At 36.4% G+C, this 16,809-nt stretch overlaps 1 protein-coding gene across 2 annotated transcripts in view; it reads left to right on the top strand.

Annotated features, from left to right (window-relative positions):
• Positions 1 to 16,280, top strand: part of Prpf18 (pre-mRNA processing factor 18) — a 46,959-nt gene extending 30,679 nt beyond the window's left edge. For both annotated transcript variants that reach the window (XM_076872870.1, XM_076872869.1), the window contains one exon: positions 8,322 to 16,280. In XM_076872870.1, coding sequence (XP_076728985.1) covers positions 8,322 to 8,402 — 81 coding nt within the window. In that variant the 3' untranslated portion in view covers positions 8,403 to 16,280. The remainder of the gene's footprint in view (positions 1 to 8,321) is intronic.
• Positions 16,281 to 16,809: the final 529 nt, after the last annotated feature.

The following is a 16,809-nucleotide window of genomic DNA, read 5'->3' as shown; positions in this document are numbered from 1 at the left end:
AATCTTTTTTCCCCAAGGTGATTGGGGGATAGTTGGTGAGCACACTGTATCTGAAATTTAGCATAGCATAATGTAGACCCAGTAATATTCTCGTGGATGACACAGTCAGGTGGACTGATAGCTTGTTGAGTGAGGTAAGTCTGGAACACTAAATAGTAGATCCATGTCTCCTTGGGCACATACTGGTAACATGTCACAGAGTTCTTGGAAACCTTAATACAGTTAAGCATTGTTATGACTGAGTTGGATTACTGTATAGAGGGGTAGATTTATCAGATTTGCTGACAACAGAAAATTAGAAGATATAGGGAGTGTGTTAGGTGGAAAAGAAATTAATATTCCAGAAATTTCTTGACAGATTGGAGAGAACGGTGGATTCTAAAAATTTGGATTCAATAATCCATTTTTTAAGAATACAGTTTAAGTAGTAAATATAAGAAAAAACTGGGAGTTTAGTGGACTAAAGTTAGTACAGTAAATTAGTAGTATGATTTGGCCACCAAAAAGGCTAATAGTAGCTTATGCTGTAGGTTCCACAGGTTTACATGGTAACCTGAGTCTAGAACAGTACCCGATTAATAATGGGCACTCAAAAAATATTGGCTGATTGAATGAGAACTGTAGAACAAGAGAGTTGATCGTCTTGTTCATTTTCTAGTACTTGAGGAAGGAGACTTGGTGAAAATCTCTGTAAGAGATTCATGATAATCATTTTGTAGGAGAGGATTAAGCTTCTCCTTACAGCTAACAACCAATTAAGTTATACAAAGACAGATGTTTACTTAGTATAAAAAGCTTTTTAAAAAATTTTGTTTTGAAATAATTGTAGACTCACAGAAGTTGCAACAGTAGCATGAAGATTTTTAACAGCCAAAATTGCCCCACAGTGGGAGTAGGGCTGCGTAGAAGATAGGGAGATCTCTGCCACTGGGTGTTTGCAAGCATTGAATTAATTGTTGGCTCTTTTGAACCTTCTGGCTCTTAGAACTCTCTTGATTCTTCTCTGCCATTTTCCCTGGAGGCTGGTGCTTAAGCCTGTGCTTATAACTCAGTGCCCACAGTAGCCAATTAGGCAGCAAGGGAGCTGAGTGTTAAGAAGCCCCTGAACCTCTGCCTAGTTTTTGTTTTTCTCTTTTTGTGTAGGCACATATAGAAGCAATTTTGTATTTCTCATTCAACTCTGCTAGAAGAACATGGACTGTGCAAGTTCATTGCTAAGTGTCAGTTGATGCTGAGCTTCTCTGTTCCTGTTTATGTCACCTTATAGGAATATGGTTCTAATATTGTTAGATTTTTGTTTTCTTTTTAATGAGAAGGTAAAATTTTGGATTTTTAAAAAGTGCACACTCCTACTTTTGAAATGTTGGCAGATTTTTAAAAATGAACATTGTATAAAACTTAGCATGCTAACTTGTGATCAGGGTCTTAAACCCATAGTGCAAGTCAAGCAAAAGGGTACTGCGCCCCTATGTTAGAGTGTGGTGAGATTCATGGCCACTGTTAACTAAGCACTTTATTAAGGTGTCTCATTGATCTTCCTCTTGTTACTTTGTATTCATGTGAGGTTGATCTTAATTATCCTACAAAAGGGACAATTTAGATACGTCACTTGAAGCTTAAATTTGAGTTTGACAAACTTTTTGTAAAGGATCAGAGAATAAATATCTTAGTTGTTGTGCTTCCTAAGGTCTCTTGTGGCAACTATTGAATGCTGCAGCTATAATGCAAAAAGAGCCAGTGGCTGTTGTAGTTAAAAAGAGTTGAATGGCAATGTATGGATAAAAATTGTTGACTCCTGGTAAATGCGTAAATTTAAATCTCTTTTGTTAGGATATGTGCTAAAGAGGTCATTATGAAAATCATTTTAATAGAATAATTATTTCTTTTAAGTTGAGGCATATCTGAACAAATACTGAGTGTTTAAAATGAACTCACCTAAATTTTTTAACCCAATGATTCTTGATATGTGTGTGTAAACATGTACCAAATAAAACAAGACAGTTCCAGAACATTTCCAGCAGCACCTAGCAGGTTTCCTTCAGGTGTGTTCCCAGCCTCAGCCTGCTTCTGCTCATCAGAAGGTAGTTGCTATTCTGACTTGTGTCATTATTGGTAAGTTTCATCTATTCTTGGACATCATGTAAATGGAAACTTGGAATGTGTAGAATAATTATTTTTATTTGAAATGCTAGTAATATCCATTTTATGGAATACAGTAGGAAACAATTTAAGAAACTCTCACTGGAACCTGATTTCATCTATGGTTCACAAAAATTGGTTGCACAACAGAGAAGTTTTCTAATTATGCAGATCGAAGGAAAGTTGTGTAGCTTATTAGCTCACCTGAAGGCTAGGGTTACATTTAAATCAGTGATAATAATTTCAAGATTTTGTTTATTCTGCCAAATACAGATATAACCTATGGCTCAGATTTGGGGAGAACTTCTTTTATACCAGATTATAGGATGATTTTGATGATTTAGAGATTATAATTCAGTTGTTTCTAAACATCTCTTTTGGTCACTGAAAAAGAGAAGGAAGATAAACAGGAGAAGAAATGTAAGGTAGATGAAGACCAAAGGGCTGGTGGCTCTTCAGAACCCCCTGCTCCCATCCTTGCCTTGTTCCCTGCCCTGGAAACCTGACATTATGAATATTGACACACTCCCTTGCTGTCTGCCTTCTGATTGGAGCAAGCAGTGAAAGGAGACTGGAAGCTTATTTTATAGTGGGAGAATGAGTTTGCGGTATCTGTTGCCTTGGTTTTTCTCTGTAGAGTCGCCTGTAGAGGTGTCTATATTGCCCTCTGTCCAAGGCCATTACTTCTCTTAGGTCTGTCTCTGTATGATGACCCTGTCTGGATTTTAATAATCACTCACCTCCCTTGCCCCTTTAAAATTCAGGCTGGCCACAGCTTCTTAAGATGACCAGCTCTGGAGTTCTATACTATCCCTTGTTGACCCTAAGTTCTACCCACTCCTTTGTAAAGTCCTTGGAACGACAGCCATCAGATTAACCGGTTTGAGTGTGCCCTTTGTTTCCTGCCAGTGTCTTCTCTGATATATATAAATGTGCACTGTGTTATATACAGATTCATGTTGGGGGTTAGAATATTAAGGAATAATGTTCATTCCAAATAATTTTATTAAATTTTCGCCTGTAGGAAAAAAATACCTCTAATATTTTTCTCTGGCAAGTTGTTTTCAGTTACCTTAAATTTGTACATTCCCTAGTAGAGACAGTATTCTAACATTTTATGTCAGTTATTTCAATCCATATCTCTAGTTTTGGCATATTTCATCTCTACTAATATTTGCTGACTTTATTTGTCCATAAAACATTACAAATTTCTAATATGGATTTGCCAAAATTAGTATAAAAGAAACATTTATATACTACAAAAGTGATCACAGCTTGGTCTATACATTATGTATGCAACATTATGGTTATTAGTAAGTGTTCACCAGGCATGGGTATTCAGATTATATATCTCACATTTATAGGTCAAGTGACTGTATGCTGCAGCCTGGGATTCTTGGCTGTGGTAAACCATTTTCTAATGGTGAGCCTTTGTTTAATAAGAACATCTATCCATTTGATATTTTCTGGAGTATTAAAACAATATTTTTTAGAGAAGAGGATTGCTAGTATTTATCTTCCACATAACACCACCTTTTAAAATCGTGGAACATGAGTGTGTTGTGTAATTACATTTGAACAATGCTGATCTAAACTGCCGTAATTTTCTTAGACTGGCAGCAACCACATGCTTGAAATACCAAAAAGATCAGATCACCTCCACTATAAAAAGCCTGATGGTCAAATAAATGAAATTTTCCTTTAAATTAGAGAAAAGGTCACTTATAAAGACTCTGCAATTAAAATGCCATTATACCTCTTATTAGCAGTGCTCAGACTAGAAGATAGTACAGAGAAATAATTTCAAAAATAACAACAGAAATGATTTCTAAGAACTCTCTTCCTGTCTGAACCATCAATAAGGGTAAATTTGGCTAGTGACAATTTGTGACAGGTAAAGTCTCAAAATGTGACCTCGGGTACACATTTTGGAATCACCATCACTACTAAGAGTTATATAGTGCTTATGTACACACCTAAAAGCACACTCTTTTCCATCTCAGAGCTGTCTTTCCTTCTGAACCATCAGTTGACACTTTATGGCAGCAAAATGGGTTCTACTATTTTCCTGTTTTACAAGTAGAGAAACTTGAGTCATAGAGTAACAAGTTCTCAAGTCACATAGATAGTAAGTGGTGGAATTGGGGATCAAACTTAGACAGTCTAAACTTCCTTATGGTATGCTACTTCCCTTGAAGATGTCCTCCACCACAATGAGGGAAATTGATCAAAAGGTCCAGGAATTAAGATCCAGCTCAGAGCAAAGTGAAAGGAATTCCAAGGTCAAAGGTAAATAGATGCTCTAGGATGGTAGCAGTACAAGGAGGTTCAGATTGGAGCAAGCAGACAGGAACTCAAGGGGGAAATGGAAGATTATATTACCTGTGATGTTGGCTGATATTGAAAGTAGCCTGTTAGATAATTGATTTGAAAGGCCAAAAAAATTGTGTATGTGTGTAAGTAAAACCTATGCAAGGAGAGGTCCTCATAATGCACTATTTGAAGGATATTTGTGTAGTCTTTATGAGTCAATTCTGAATGTTGATTTTATTCAGAATTGTGGTTTGGGGAGAAGAGACCATGCCTTTAATTGTGTGCATATGTATATAAAGCTAATGGGCATTGTGTGAGCCACCTAAATCCTCCTACTTAATATTCAAAAGACAGTGGGTAATATTTGAACTGGAAAAGTTCAGTGCTATCAGTATAGAATTAGAAAATGGCAGTAAACACCAGAAGAGAGTCTTAAAAGATATGGAAGTGACTGCCTCTGAGGAGCTGGAATTAGGGACTGGAAAGAGTAAGACAATTGACTACTGTTATTTGATATTAAAACTGTAGGGTTTTTTGTTGTTGTTGTTTTTAAAGCAACATACACACATGCCCTGGAATTATCCTTGGTTTTTCTCTGTCAATGCCCACTACCTATCTTTCCTAAATCTTGATTGTTAGATATTCAGAGTAGATCTGTAACCTAATCCCTTCTTACTGTTTCCATTGCTGCCAATCAAGGTCCAGCCTACTAGTGGCTGGATTCTTGCAGTGCCTCCTCTCTGGTTCCTGAGCTTCTATCATTGCCTGTCTTCAGTCTCTCATCAGCACAGTGCTCAGATTGATTCAGTTAAGATGGTCAGATTATGTAGCTGTCTTATTCAGAGTCTGACAGCAGTTCTCTCATTCACAGAGTCAAAGCCAAAGTTCTTTCAGTCACCCATACATTCCTCCCATCCTTTATTTTCTCCTTAGAAAATTTATCATCATTGAACATATTTTTTGTTTTTTATAAATCTTATTTTGGTTCTTGTTTGTCTTCTTTTATTAATGAGGGTAGAGATTTTTCCTGGTTTATTTCTTCAGAGCCTAGAACAGTGCCTGACACATAGTAGGCACTGGATAAAGATTTGTTAATTAAATGTTATTGCTTTTATAAAAGTAAATAGTCAATTAAAATACCACCAGTTTTTAAGCTCTTTGAAGTAAGCCAAACAGTTTAACTTGCTTAAGCATCCACAATCAGTTTAAAACAAATCCTGAGAGATCTAATTGAAAAGATTTGTTTCCATTTGGAAAACAACCATATGTTTTTCTGAGATTTTACACCTTTAAAAACTGGTGCTACGTACCATCAGTACTTTTGCAAAAATTTATTATGGTGTTGTGGGTAACTATTTATGGCTATGACTGTTGAGTTTTGCTGCCTTTTGTCAACTAAAATTCCACATAGTGCAGATAAGCACAAGTGTTTTTTATAAGGAGCAAGCACTTAAGATTCCAGTTCTCATCATGGAAAATTACCTCCAGCAGTCTGCCCATCACTGTGCCTTCTGCTTGTTCGTCGTAATGGTTCACGCTACGCTGTGTTTTGCTGCTGATGAAAGCTCTTTGTATTTCATCAGGGTGTTCCCTTTCCTAGCTTTGCCTCTCTTTCACTTATTGCTTCAGAAAAATTAAAGGTGCCAAATTAGTGATATTACATATATTTTCATGGCTATATATCACAATTCTGTGTACACATGAGTAGAATTCACAATAGGAGAAGCTGGACTATGAGAGGGAAGAGTCTTTATCCTAAAGCAAATACCTGATTAACACAGGGCACAAAAAATGAGGAGCGAAGTAAATTACATGTCCTTTCTTTGCACTGTCTGCAAAAGTTGTCCTTTGAAATCACCTAAAAGATAACCTTTCTCTATACCCTTAATTCTTTAATAGCATCATGTGGATGTTATTTGAATCCATAAAGGACTCTGAAGTAAATTATTTCAAAATCATGGTTCACTGATGTTGAATCCGTTAGATTATAGCTCAATTCATAGAAGTAATTTATATTTGTCTTTTCTGTTTACTCAGAGACTGATCAGATTTTTCAAGGGTTTTTTTGTTTGTTTGTTTGTTTGTTTTTGGTGATTCACTGAGTTTGAGAGTTTCTTGAATACTTAATTACAGAGAAAGTCCTAAATACTTGGTGGTGTTTTAGGCATCTGTTACATCAGTATAGATTTTGAGGTCATTTTTATGGCATTCTCCCAGATTTCAGGTGTTTTATTATTTCATTGTATAACTATAGCCATGCATTCTGTTCCTCCCACTGGGTCACAGAGTTTTTGTTTGTTTTGGTACTAGGGTTTGAACTCAGGGGCACTCCACCACTGAGCCACATCCCCAGCCCTATTTTGTATTTTATTTAGAGACAGGGTCTCATTGAGTTGCTTAGCTCCTCGCTTTTTTGAGGCTGGCTTTGAACTCACTATCCTCCTGCCTCAGCCTCCTGAGCCGCTGGGATTACAGGTGTGCACCACTGGGACTGGCCTGTTATTAGTTTTTGTTTAAAAAGCAGATAAAACCTCAATGGACATTTTGAGGGAAGAAAATTAATTTGGGGAAATTGCTGTAGTTAAGTATCAGGCAGTGGGCCACATATATTTTCATATTCAATATTTAATATTATTTTAGGCCTAAGCAGAACATTTGGCCTCAGGGCAGGACTTCATTGTTTTTCTTATTGTAATGGGAACTGAATGACATTTAATAGTGATTGTTCTTGTATCAGTTAAAAAAAATCATTATAAAGTTGCACACTGGAGAAGAACTGGCCAAATTGTGAAAAAGAAGAAAAGTACTTGAATTTCTGAGATCAATGGATATTAGCTGAGTTTATTATAGTTGTCTAAAAAGAGCTCCAGGCCATGGTAACAGATGCCAAAGGGACAGAACAAAGGCCATGCAGTGACTGCTTTTACTAAATTCTGCAGGATTGGTCAGGTCACATTTGAGATATTGTGTTCAGACTTTACTGATATATTGAAAATATTTTATTATGTATTATTTTGGTGTATAAGAAAGAATACATGTAAAGTATAAATCACAAAGTAAATAATAAAGTGACAATTTAAAATTTTTATTCCCAGTTTAAGAATTAGAAAATTCTGAAGACCATTGAATCTGTATTTTCTTCCTCTGCCCAAGTAGTAGTCTTGAATTTTTTTGTTATTTTCTTGCTTTCAAGATAATTCTTCCATGTTATATGTATATTTCTACCTATACCTTTTTTTACTTGTTTTAAATTAAATTGTATTAAAGTGATATTATGTTGTATGTAGCTTTCTGCCACTTGCTTTTGTATTTGTTGTTGTTTTTTGAGATTCATGTACCTTGGTCTTTTCCAGCCAGAGGTCCTCATTCAGACCACAGAACAAGGAAATTATTTGAGTGGCTACACTCTTAATTTTCCAAGGATGTTCTATAAGTAGTACACTAAATATTAGATGTGTTGGAGAGAAGTTATCTCATTACCTTCAATGATTGCTTTAGACTGAATGATTGATTGCAGCTTAATTTTCTTTTGGAACCTGGTTGAGAAAGTCTGACTTGTTACAAGTAGCTAGAGTTAATTCATTTTACTGCTGTAAAATATTCCATTTGTGAGTATATTAAAACTTATTCATATATTCTTATTTGAAAGGAAATTTGGCTTCTTGTTTGTCAAGATGATGTGCTGTAATGAACCGTCTTGTATGTATCTCTGAGTACACAAGATAAATATTAGTTATACTTCAAAGTGGAGTTGCTGGGGACTGCTGCATTCTAGTGGGGACATTGACAAACAGAGTGAGTTCAGAGGACAGCAATTAGGACTTGTTCTACAATATCATAACCAACGTTTATTTCCTTTGTGTTCTTAGGGATTGAAGAGGTTAATGACTATCTGCCAGAAACACTTTCCTACAGATCCATCAAAATGTGTGGAGTACAATGCACTGTGAGACCTATGTTCGATATGTAAATAACAGTGAGAAACTTAAGGAAGCAGGGTATGGACTCCTGGCATTACCAGCAAGATTGAAGGAAGAAGAAAACTGGAGTTTCTGGTCTCTGAGTTTACCTGATACAATTCGTGATCAGTTTTAAGAACTGTGTTGGCTTCCATATCATGTCTTACTGCAAACTGATTTTTCTGTCTTGTTTTTATTTTTAAAAGTTGAAAAATTAGCTGGGCATGGTGGTGCACTCCAGTAATCCCACTGCTGTGGGAGGCTGAGGCAGGAGGATTGCAAGTTCAAAGGTAACCTCAGCAACTTAGGGAGGCCCTAAGCAACTTAGTGAGACCCTGTCTCAAAATAAAAAATAAAAAGGGCTGGGGATGTGGCTCTGTATTTAAGTGCTGCTGGGTTAAATTACCAGCACCCCCCCCCCCAAAAAAAGTTGAAAATTTGAATTCTATAAAGTTTTCCCCATCATTTAAATGCATAGGCAGCAGTGACATAAGGGGTTTAAAAACTACCTTTTCCCGCTAGACCTGAAAATTGTAGTTAGATAAAAAAAATTGAGGATGGACTTAAATTTCTGTATAATATGATAATTTGCACATTATCTTTTATGTATGTCATAGAAAATATTTTATATATTTCATTAAAAATATTAGACCATTTAATGAACTGTTAAAGGTTTCTGAACTTTTGTCATCTTGCAATAGAATGTGAATGTAAATGTTCGTTTAACTAAAGTGTTATTTTTCTTGTGTTTCAAAGCTTGCTTTTATTTTCTAAGGAGTGCACTTTTGTCATTTCTCAGTGCAGCTAGAATTAATAGGAAGTATGAGTTAAAAAACATTGGTAATAGATCTTACTGACCTAAGTTCAAGAAGGCAATGCCCATGAGCCAAGGTTCAGGGTGAGGGGAAACAGATAGTGAAGCCAGCCAAGAGTTGGCTGTGTTTCCAGCTGTGCCCAGCCAAACAGGAAGAAGGTGCCAGAACTGAATTCACTGCCTTAACTCTGGTCTTCTACAAAGTGAGGACTTGTTCTAGGTCTTGCACAGTATTATACTTTCATCATTGCAACTGATCATCTGCTTTAGAGTTTAGAGTACCAAGTTAATGAAATAATGTGAGTAAATAGAACGTTACATAACGGGTGAAATGGATACTGGATAATGTAAGAATGGGAGTCCCCAAAATCAGAGCTTCCCAGAATCTCAGCTCTGCCTAATAATAGTATGACTTTGGTTAAGTGACTTAATCTTGCTAAGCCTCAGTTTCCTTAGCTTACAGTGATGGTAATAATAGTACATACTTCATTTTCATTATTATTGTGTTAAAGCAAAATAAAATGCTTAGAATACTGCCTGGCAAATGGATAAGAGCTCAGTAAATATTAGCTGTTGTGTCATTATTATTGTTATTATTATTATGTTGTTATTAGAGGGCAGCTTGAGTACCTTCACAAACTCTGTGGTTAGGGGCTGTGTGTACTCATGTCATAGTAATAATGTCGGTGTTAACAATAGCAGCAGTAATAATGGAGCCATTAAGTTTTTTCCTGTGTTTGGGCTCCATGACTGATTTTCAGCCAGTTCTGAATTTAAAATAAGAGGATGAATTCTAGAGGCCACTGGATTGATGTTAGATTCATATCACTTATTCTGGCCCGCTCTTGAGAAAGATTGAAAGTTTTTTTTTTGGCCCATTGTGGTCCATGGCTGTGCCTAGACAGGATTGTTTCTGCTGGTTAGTTGCCTGGTGGTGGTTAAGTCTGCTGTCCTGAGTCAGGGCTGTTCACCTCCGGCCCCCACCCCTTACTTTGGAAGCCTTTTCTTATGATTAAATTAGATAGATCTTATGGGAACTTAATAGCACAAGTGAGAAACAGACTTCTATGAGAAGGTTTCAACATGTGGTCTTGTTGTATAAGGACTTACTTAAAAATATTGTTGAATGAATACTGCTTAAATTATTTTTTCTTTATTCACAGTTAGGCAATAGCTTGGCAGTCAGTTAATTTCATATTGTTTTCCTTTTTCAGTGTGGGAGTTTGGGAAAAAAAGGTAACATTCTACAGGTTGTGACTTAACCATTTTGAATATGGTGGAAGACGTTTCAGGGTGCTGTCACTGCCCAGCAACAAGAAAGAAGATCTTACTGCAAATGGTTGGCCTGGAAAAAGATCCAAATTCAGATTCAAATTATGGTTTCTACTGAATGCTTATTGTTTTCACAACTGGTAAAATTGAAAAACTGTTAAGTCAAACCATTTTAAGTCAGGGACCATCTGTATTGAGTTTCCTTAGGAGTGTCACTGTCACTGAAGACAACAGTATTTTTCAGCACTGGAACAGAGAGACTTCAGAAATCTGGAAATCATAGGTATAATTTTAGTCTTGGAGGGAAATTAGGAAAGTAAAACTGAGGCCAAAGAATTGACACAGAGGGAGAGACACAGGATAGTCTGGATCTTGTAGGAAGGAAGGAAAGGCCCTGAGAGACCTGAGTGAAGCAAGCAGTTGTCACTAGTAACAGAACTTCTTGTTGTGGGCCCTGAATGCTCAGGGAGAACCTGGAGGACTGGGAAATAGGATCGATAGCCGTATGACTCCTTGGTGTCAAGCTCATCCTTCTGTTGATTTCCTGATGTACTCCAGTACCTGAAGCACTCTGGGGTTTGATCTCAGTGAGTAACTTAGAAATGCAACTGTGTTTTTTGTTGTTGTTGGAGACAAAGGAAACTGCTTGGAAAAGATTTTTAAAAAGTGTTTCAGGGTCTTTGGTAGGGTTGAATTTGGCGATTCATGTCACTGGCTCTTTTCTGGCCACACAGTGCTGCCATTAGTGCTCCTTACCACAGAAGAGTAGTAGTGCCAAGTGGGACTGTTTGAATGAAGGAGTTGAGTTTAAGTTTCTTTTGTCTGAATATCTCCAGGAGCACAACTTAATGGATTGTGCTTCCTCCCTGCCCCGGTATACTCCCATGAAGTCCAGAAAGCATAACTTTATCCCATAGAAATTTCTGGTATGGTATCATATTGGGAGTCTTGAGCCGAAAAACACTTTCTCACAGCATATTGATATAAGAGTTTCCAGCTGTCCAGTGAGCCAGAGCCAACACTGGTCCCCAGGGAGTCACTATGGGAACACTGTTATGGCAACTGATTTTCATCATAGACTGCAGTTCCATTGGCTGAATTATAACCACATGCTAGTACTTTAATGGTTAACAGTAACCTTAAAATCCTTTGAAATTTAAAAATAAGTTCTGGTGATGTGGAATAACTAGGGGATGCACTGTGTCTGGCAGCAGCAGCTGTGGTATGAGCTGGCCCCACTCAAGATTTTGGAACCATGCCCATTTAAAAAAAATGTTTTTTACATCAGCCAAAGTCATTTATTATGAAATCATTGACTATTTATTTATTTTTTCCCATTATAAACCAGAGTACTTTATACAACATGCTTAAATTAAATTGCTGATATTGGTAACTGTGTATAACTAGGCCACTTCCTTTTGTTTAGTTTCTTGCCTGTCCTTAAGTACTAACTTTGAAATAATTGTCAGACTTGTCAACTTTTTCTCACAGCATTTGACCTTAACATATAACTTCACCATGGACAGTAGCTCAGAAGTTTTTTGAGTCTTCTGGTGAGCTCAGATTCGCTCACCGAGCATATTGTGTCATCGTCGAGTCATTCCCACAGTCCTGTCCTTTCTGAACTCCAGTTTTGCAGCCTGCCAAAATCAAATCCCCTTTGCCCTCAAACTATGCTTCCTTTAAGACTTAGGAAACATTATGAGCCGTGAATGTTGCAGTCTGAGCCTGGATTGAACTTTCTGTCCTCCTGTGACACTGGGGAGTTAGAGTTGTATCTCTAGAGATTTTTTTGATCATAACTCACAGCAGTCAGTACTGATGGAGGCATAGTATCCTGTACACACCTACATAAGTAACTGAAACAAAAGCACTTTTCACCACGTGTGAGGCATTCTTGTACTTTTCTATTCCATTGTGTTTGTTTTTTTAAAAAAAATGCTGTTTGTAAACCTCTAAATCAGTTTACAATCTTTTAATGCATCATGACCACCAGTTTGAAAACCACTGATTAAGAGGAAGTATCAGCAAAGTTAAGGAAGGAAATTACTTGTTAGATGAATACAGATAAAAATAAAAAGGACTCTTTTTTAAAAAAATAAAAGGACTCTTTTTTAACTTTTTAGTACAGAAATAACACTTGGCTCTTAAGGCTACTGTGAAATTTAGCAGATGATAAAACCTTGAGTACTCTAAATACTAAGAACTTCTGAAGCAGTAATTCTTAAGTCTAAATTGAGAAGACTTGTCCATAGAATAACAAAGGCAGTTCATAAGCCATCTGTGGGGGATAGACAGCATAGGTGAGCTGTACACTGTTGGGTAAAGCAGGATTAAACAAAATATAAATAAATTGGAGGCCAGTTAAAGTGTAAGAGGACTGAGGTGGAGATAGATACAGGGAATCTAGCTTGATGCCTTTTGAGAGGAAGGTGGTTTGTTCATCCCTTTAAAATTATTTCCCAAGCTGAACATGGTGGCACTGGAATCCCAGTGGCTCAGGAGGCTTGAGAATCCCAAGTTCAAAGCCAGCTTCAGCAATTTAGTTAAACTGTTTCAAAATAAAACATAAAAATGGCTGGGGATGTGGCTCAGGGGATAAGCACCCCGGGCTCAATCCTTGATTCTAAATAAATAGATAGATAGATAGATAAAAATAATCCCAAAACCTAGGTAGCACTAGATTACATTTCTTTTTTTAATTAATTTTTTATTTATGTATGACAGTGGAATGCATTACAATTCATATTACACATATAGAGCACAAATTTTTCATCTCTCTGTATACAAAGTATATTTACACCAATTTGTGTCTTCTTGCATGTACTTTGGATATGATGTCCATCACATTCCACCATCATTTCTAACCCCATGCCACCTCCCTTCCTCTCCCACCCCTCTGTCCTATCTAGAATTTGTCTATTCCTCCCAAGCTCCCTCTCCCTACCCCACTATGAATCAGTCTCCTTATATCAGAGAAAACGTTTGGCATTTGTTTTTTTTGGATTAGCTCACTTTACTTAGCATTATCTTCTTCGACTCCATCTATTTACCTGCAAATGCCATGATTTTATTCTCTTTAATTGCTGAGTAATATTCCATTGTGTATATATGCCACATTTTTTTTAATCCATTCATCTGTTGAAGGGCATCTAGGTTGTTCCACAGTTTAGCTATTGTAAATTGTATTGCTATAAACATTGATGTGTCTGTGCCTCTGAAGTATGCTCTTTTAAGTCCTTTAGATATAGACTGAGGAGAGGGATAACTGAATCAAATGTGGTTCCAGTCCCGGTTTTCCAAGGAATCTCCATACTGCTTTCCATATTGGCTGCACCAATTTGCAGTCCCACCAGCAGTGTATGACCATACCTTTTCTCCCATATCCTCGCCAGCACTTATTGTTGTTTGTATGCATAACAGCTGCCATTCTGACTGGAGTGAGAGTCTTGACTTGCATTTCTCTAATGATGAACATTTTTTCATATATTTATTGATTGATTGTATAATTGTCTTCTGAGAAGTGTCTGTTCAGGTCCTTGGCCATTTATTGATTGGGTTATTTGTTTTTTTGGTGTTTAGCTTTTTGAGTTCTTTATATACCCTAGAGATTAGTGCTCTATCTGATGTGTAAGGAGTAAAAATTTGCTCCCAAGATGTAGACTCTCTATTCACCTCACAGATTGTTTCTTTTGCTGAGAAGAAACTTTTTAGTTTGAATCCATCCCATTTATTGATTCTTGATTTTAATGCTTGTGCTATAGGAAGTTGGGTCTAATCGCACATGATGGAGATTAGGGCCTACTTTTTCTTCTGTTAGATGCAGGGTCAAATGAATGAATGAATGAATGAATGAATGAATGAATGAATGAATGAATATCCCAAGGCGTAGGTAGCACTAGATTACATTTCTTAATATAAATTTTTAATTCAATTATAACATGTAAGAGTACCAAAGTAAACTGTCAAATCACCCGTACCCAAATGAGAAAAGATGTTATCAAATCCCCAGAAATCTCTTCTGCCCCTTTCTAATCAATCAGCCATGGACTTGATTTCTAACATTTTAATTTAAAGATCTTTATTGCGATATAATTCACATGCCATAATTTTTACCCACTTAACGCATTCAGTGACTTTTTGGTAATATTCACAGAGTTGTAGTACTATGGTCATAGTCTTAAGTTTAGAACATATTTGTCACAAAGAAATCTAATTCCTATTAGTAGCCACTCACTGGGTAAGTTAGTTTTGCCTGTTTTAAAAGTTTGCATGTTGACTAAAATTCAAACAAATTAATAAATGGGCAAAAGAACTATAAACAGACACTTTTTAAAAGAAGAAATACAAACAACCAACAAATACATGAAAAACATTCAACATTTCTAGCAAGCAAAAAATGAAAATCCAAACTACATTGAGATTTTATCCTGCTTCAGTCAGAATGGCAATTATTGAGAATATGAATAATAGTAAATGCCGGTGAGGGTGTGGGGGAAAAGGTACACTCATACGTTGTTGGCGGCTCTGCAAATTAATGCAACTACTCTGAAAAGCAGCACGGAGAGTCCTCAAAAAACTAGGAATGGAATCACCATATGACTCAGCTGTCCCACTCCTTGGCATTTATCCTGAAGAGCTAAAATCAGTGTACTATAGTGATAAAGGTACATCATAGCTCATAGCAGTGCAGTTCACAATGGCCAGGTTATGAAACCAGCCAAAATGGCCGTCAGTGGATGAATAGATAAAGAAAATGTATGTGTACACGGTAGAGTTTTACTCAGCTGTGAAGAAGAAGGAGATTACAGCATTAGCTGGTCTGGAGTGGAACTGGAGAATATAGTGAAATAAACCAGACCCAGAAAGTCAAGAGTCAAATGTTTTCTCTTTTATGCAAGAGTTGGAAGAAAATAAATTAAAAAAAAAAAAAAAGGAGGGAGAATCCCATGAAAACACAAGAGAGATCAGTGGAGTGGAGGAAGAGAATTGAGGGGAGAGAAGGACTAGAAAAGGGAGAAATGGTGGAGTGAAAATGACCAAACTATCTTATGTGAACTCCACTTTCATGTATATCTGTAATGCACTACTTAAAAACAAAACAAAAACCCCAAAACAGAAGACCAGTACAGAGGAGGAAAGGGAATAAAGGGAATGGGCAGGAGGAAGGAAAGGGAACAGGACTGAATTGGAGTAAATGATATTCCATGCTGGTATAATTATGTCAAAACAAACCCCAGTATTATGTATAACTATAATGTACTAATAAAAAAATGAAAAAAAAAAAAGTTTGTTTGTAAATGGAATCAGACTGTAGACTTGATTTTTGTTGTTGTTGTTTAATTTCTTTGGTTCAGTTTAGGGTTTCTTGATCTTTATCCTTGTGTGTAGTTGTGATTTTCATTCTCATTGTGTTAGCTCACAATTTATCTGTTCTGTTGATGGACATGTGAGTTGTTTCCTTTTTTGCATGAACATTTATACACTTTTTTTACAAATATAAATATTTATAGATTATGTACTAAAGTAAGAAACTTTTGGGGGTATACAGTAGAATATATTCAGCTATAGAAGATATTGTTAAAGAATTTTCTAAAGGTCTTAAACCAATTAACCCTCCCATCAGCAGGATTTGAGAATTTGTTATTCTCCATCTGGCTACACTTGATACATCTGTCATTTCCATTTTTAGCCCTTCTGGTGGGTTATAATGGTATCACATTGTGGATTTAATTTGCATTTTCTTGATGATTAATAAAGTTGAGTACCTTTTTCATATTCAATGATTGTTTGTATAAAAGCTTTTGTGAAGTTCCTATTTTCAAATCAGGTGAATTTTGGCACTGTTTGCTAAATTTTAGTTTTATAAGATGATTATTTCATTGAAGATTTGACTGTTTTTGTTTTTCTTTTGGTGTTCAGGTTATATGCCATATAGGTATGGTGTAGACATCACTAGTTGCTTAACATATTTTCATTCTCTTTAGTAACAGAACCTTAGTTTATTCAGAGTAATGTACAGTTAAAGCTATTTCCTCTCATAAGACCTTGTGTTGTTGGGGTTAGCCATATGATATGGTTCTACCAGCAAGATATAGGTAGAAGTCTATTTGATGGGACTTCCAGAAATACTACTGCTTTTCTAAGAGTAAGAGACTTAGCAAGCACACCCATTTCACTCTTCCCCTGCAGTTTTGATGCAGTGCTTAGCAGCCATCCTGAGAGAGATGTGGTAAAAATGGCAGAGCTGAAGATAAAGCCTTGTTCTTTGATGGCATCATGGAATCAATGTACAAAACTTGTATTAGGATT

The sequence above is a fragment of the Callospermophilus lateralis genome, chromosome 13 (assembly GCF_048772815.1).
Source record: "Callospermophilus lateralis isolate mCalLat2 chromosome 13, mCalLat2.hap1, whole genome shotgun sequence".
Taxonomy (NCBI): domain Eukaryota; kingdom Metazoa; phylum Chordata; class Mammalia; order Rodentia; family Sciuridae; genus Callospermophilus; species Callospermophilus lateralis.
Note: the sequence above shows the minus strand (reverse complement) of the source record. Positions and strands in the feature narration are given on the sequence as shown.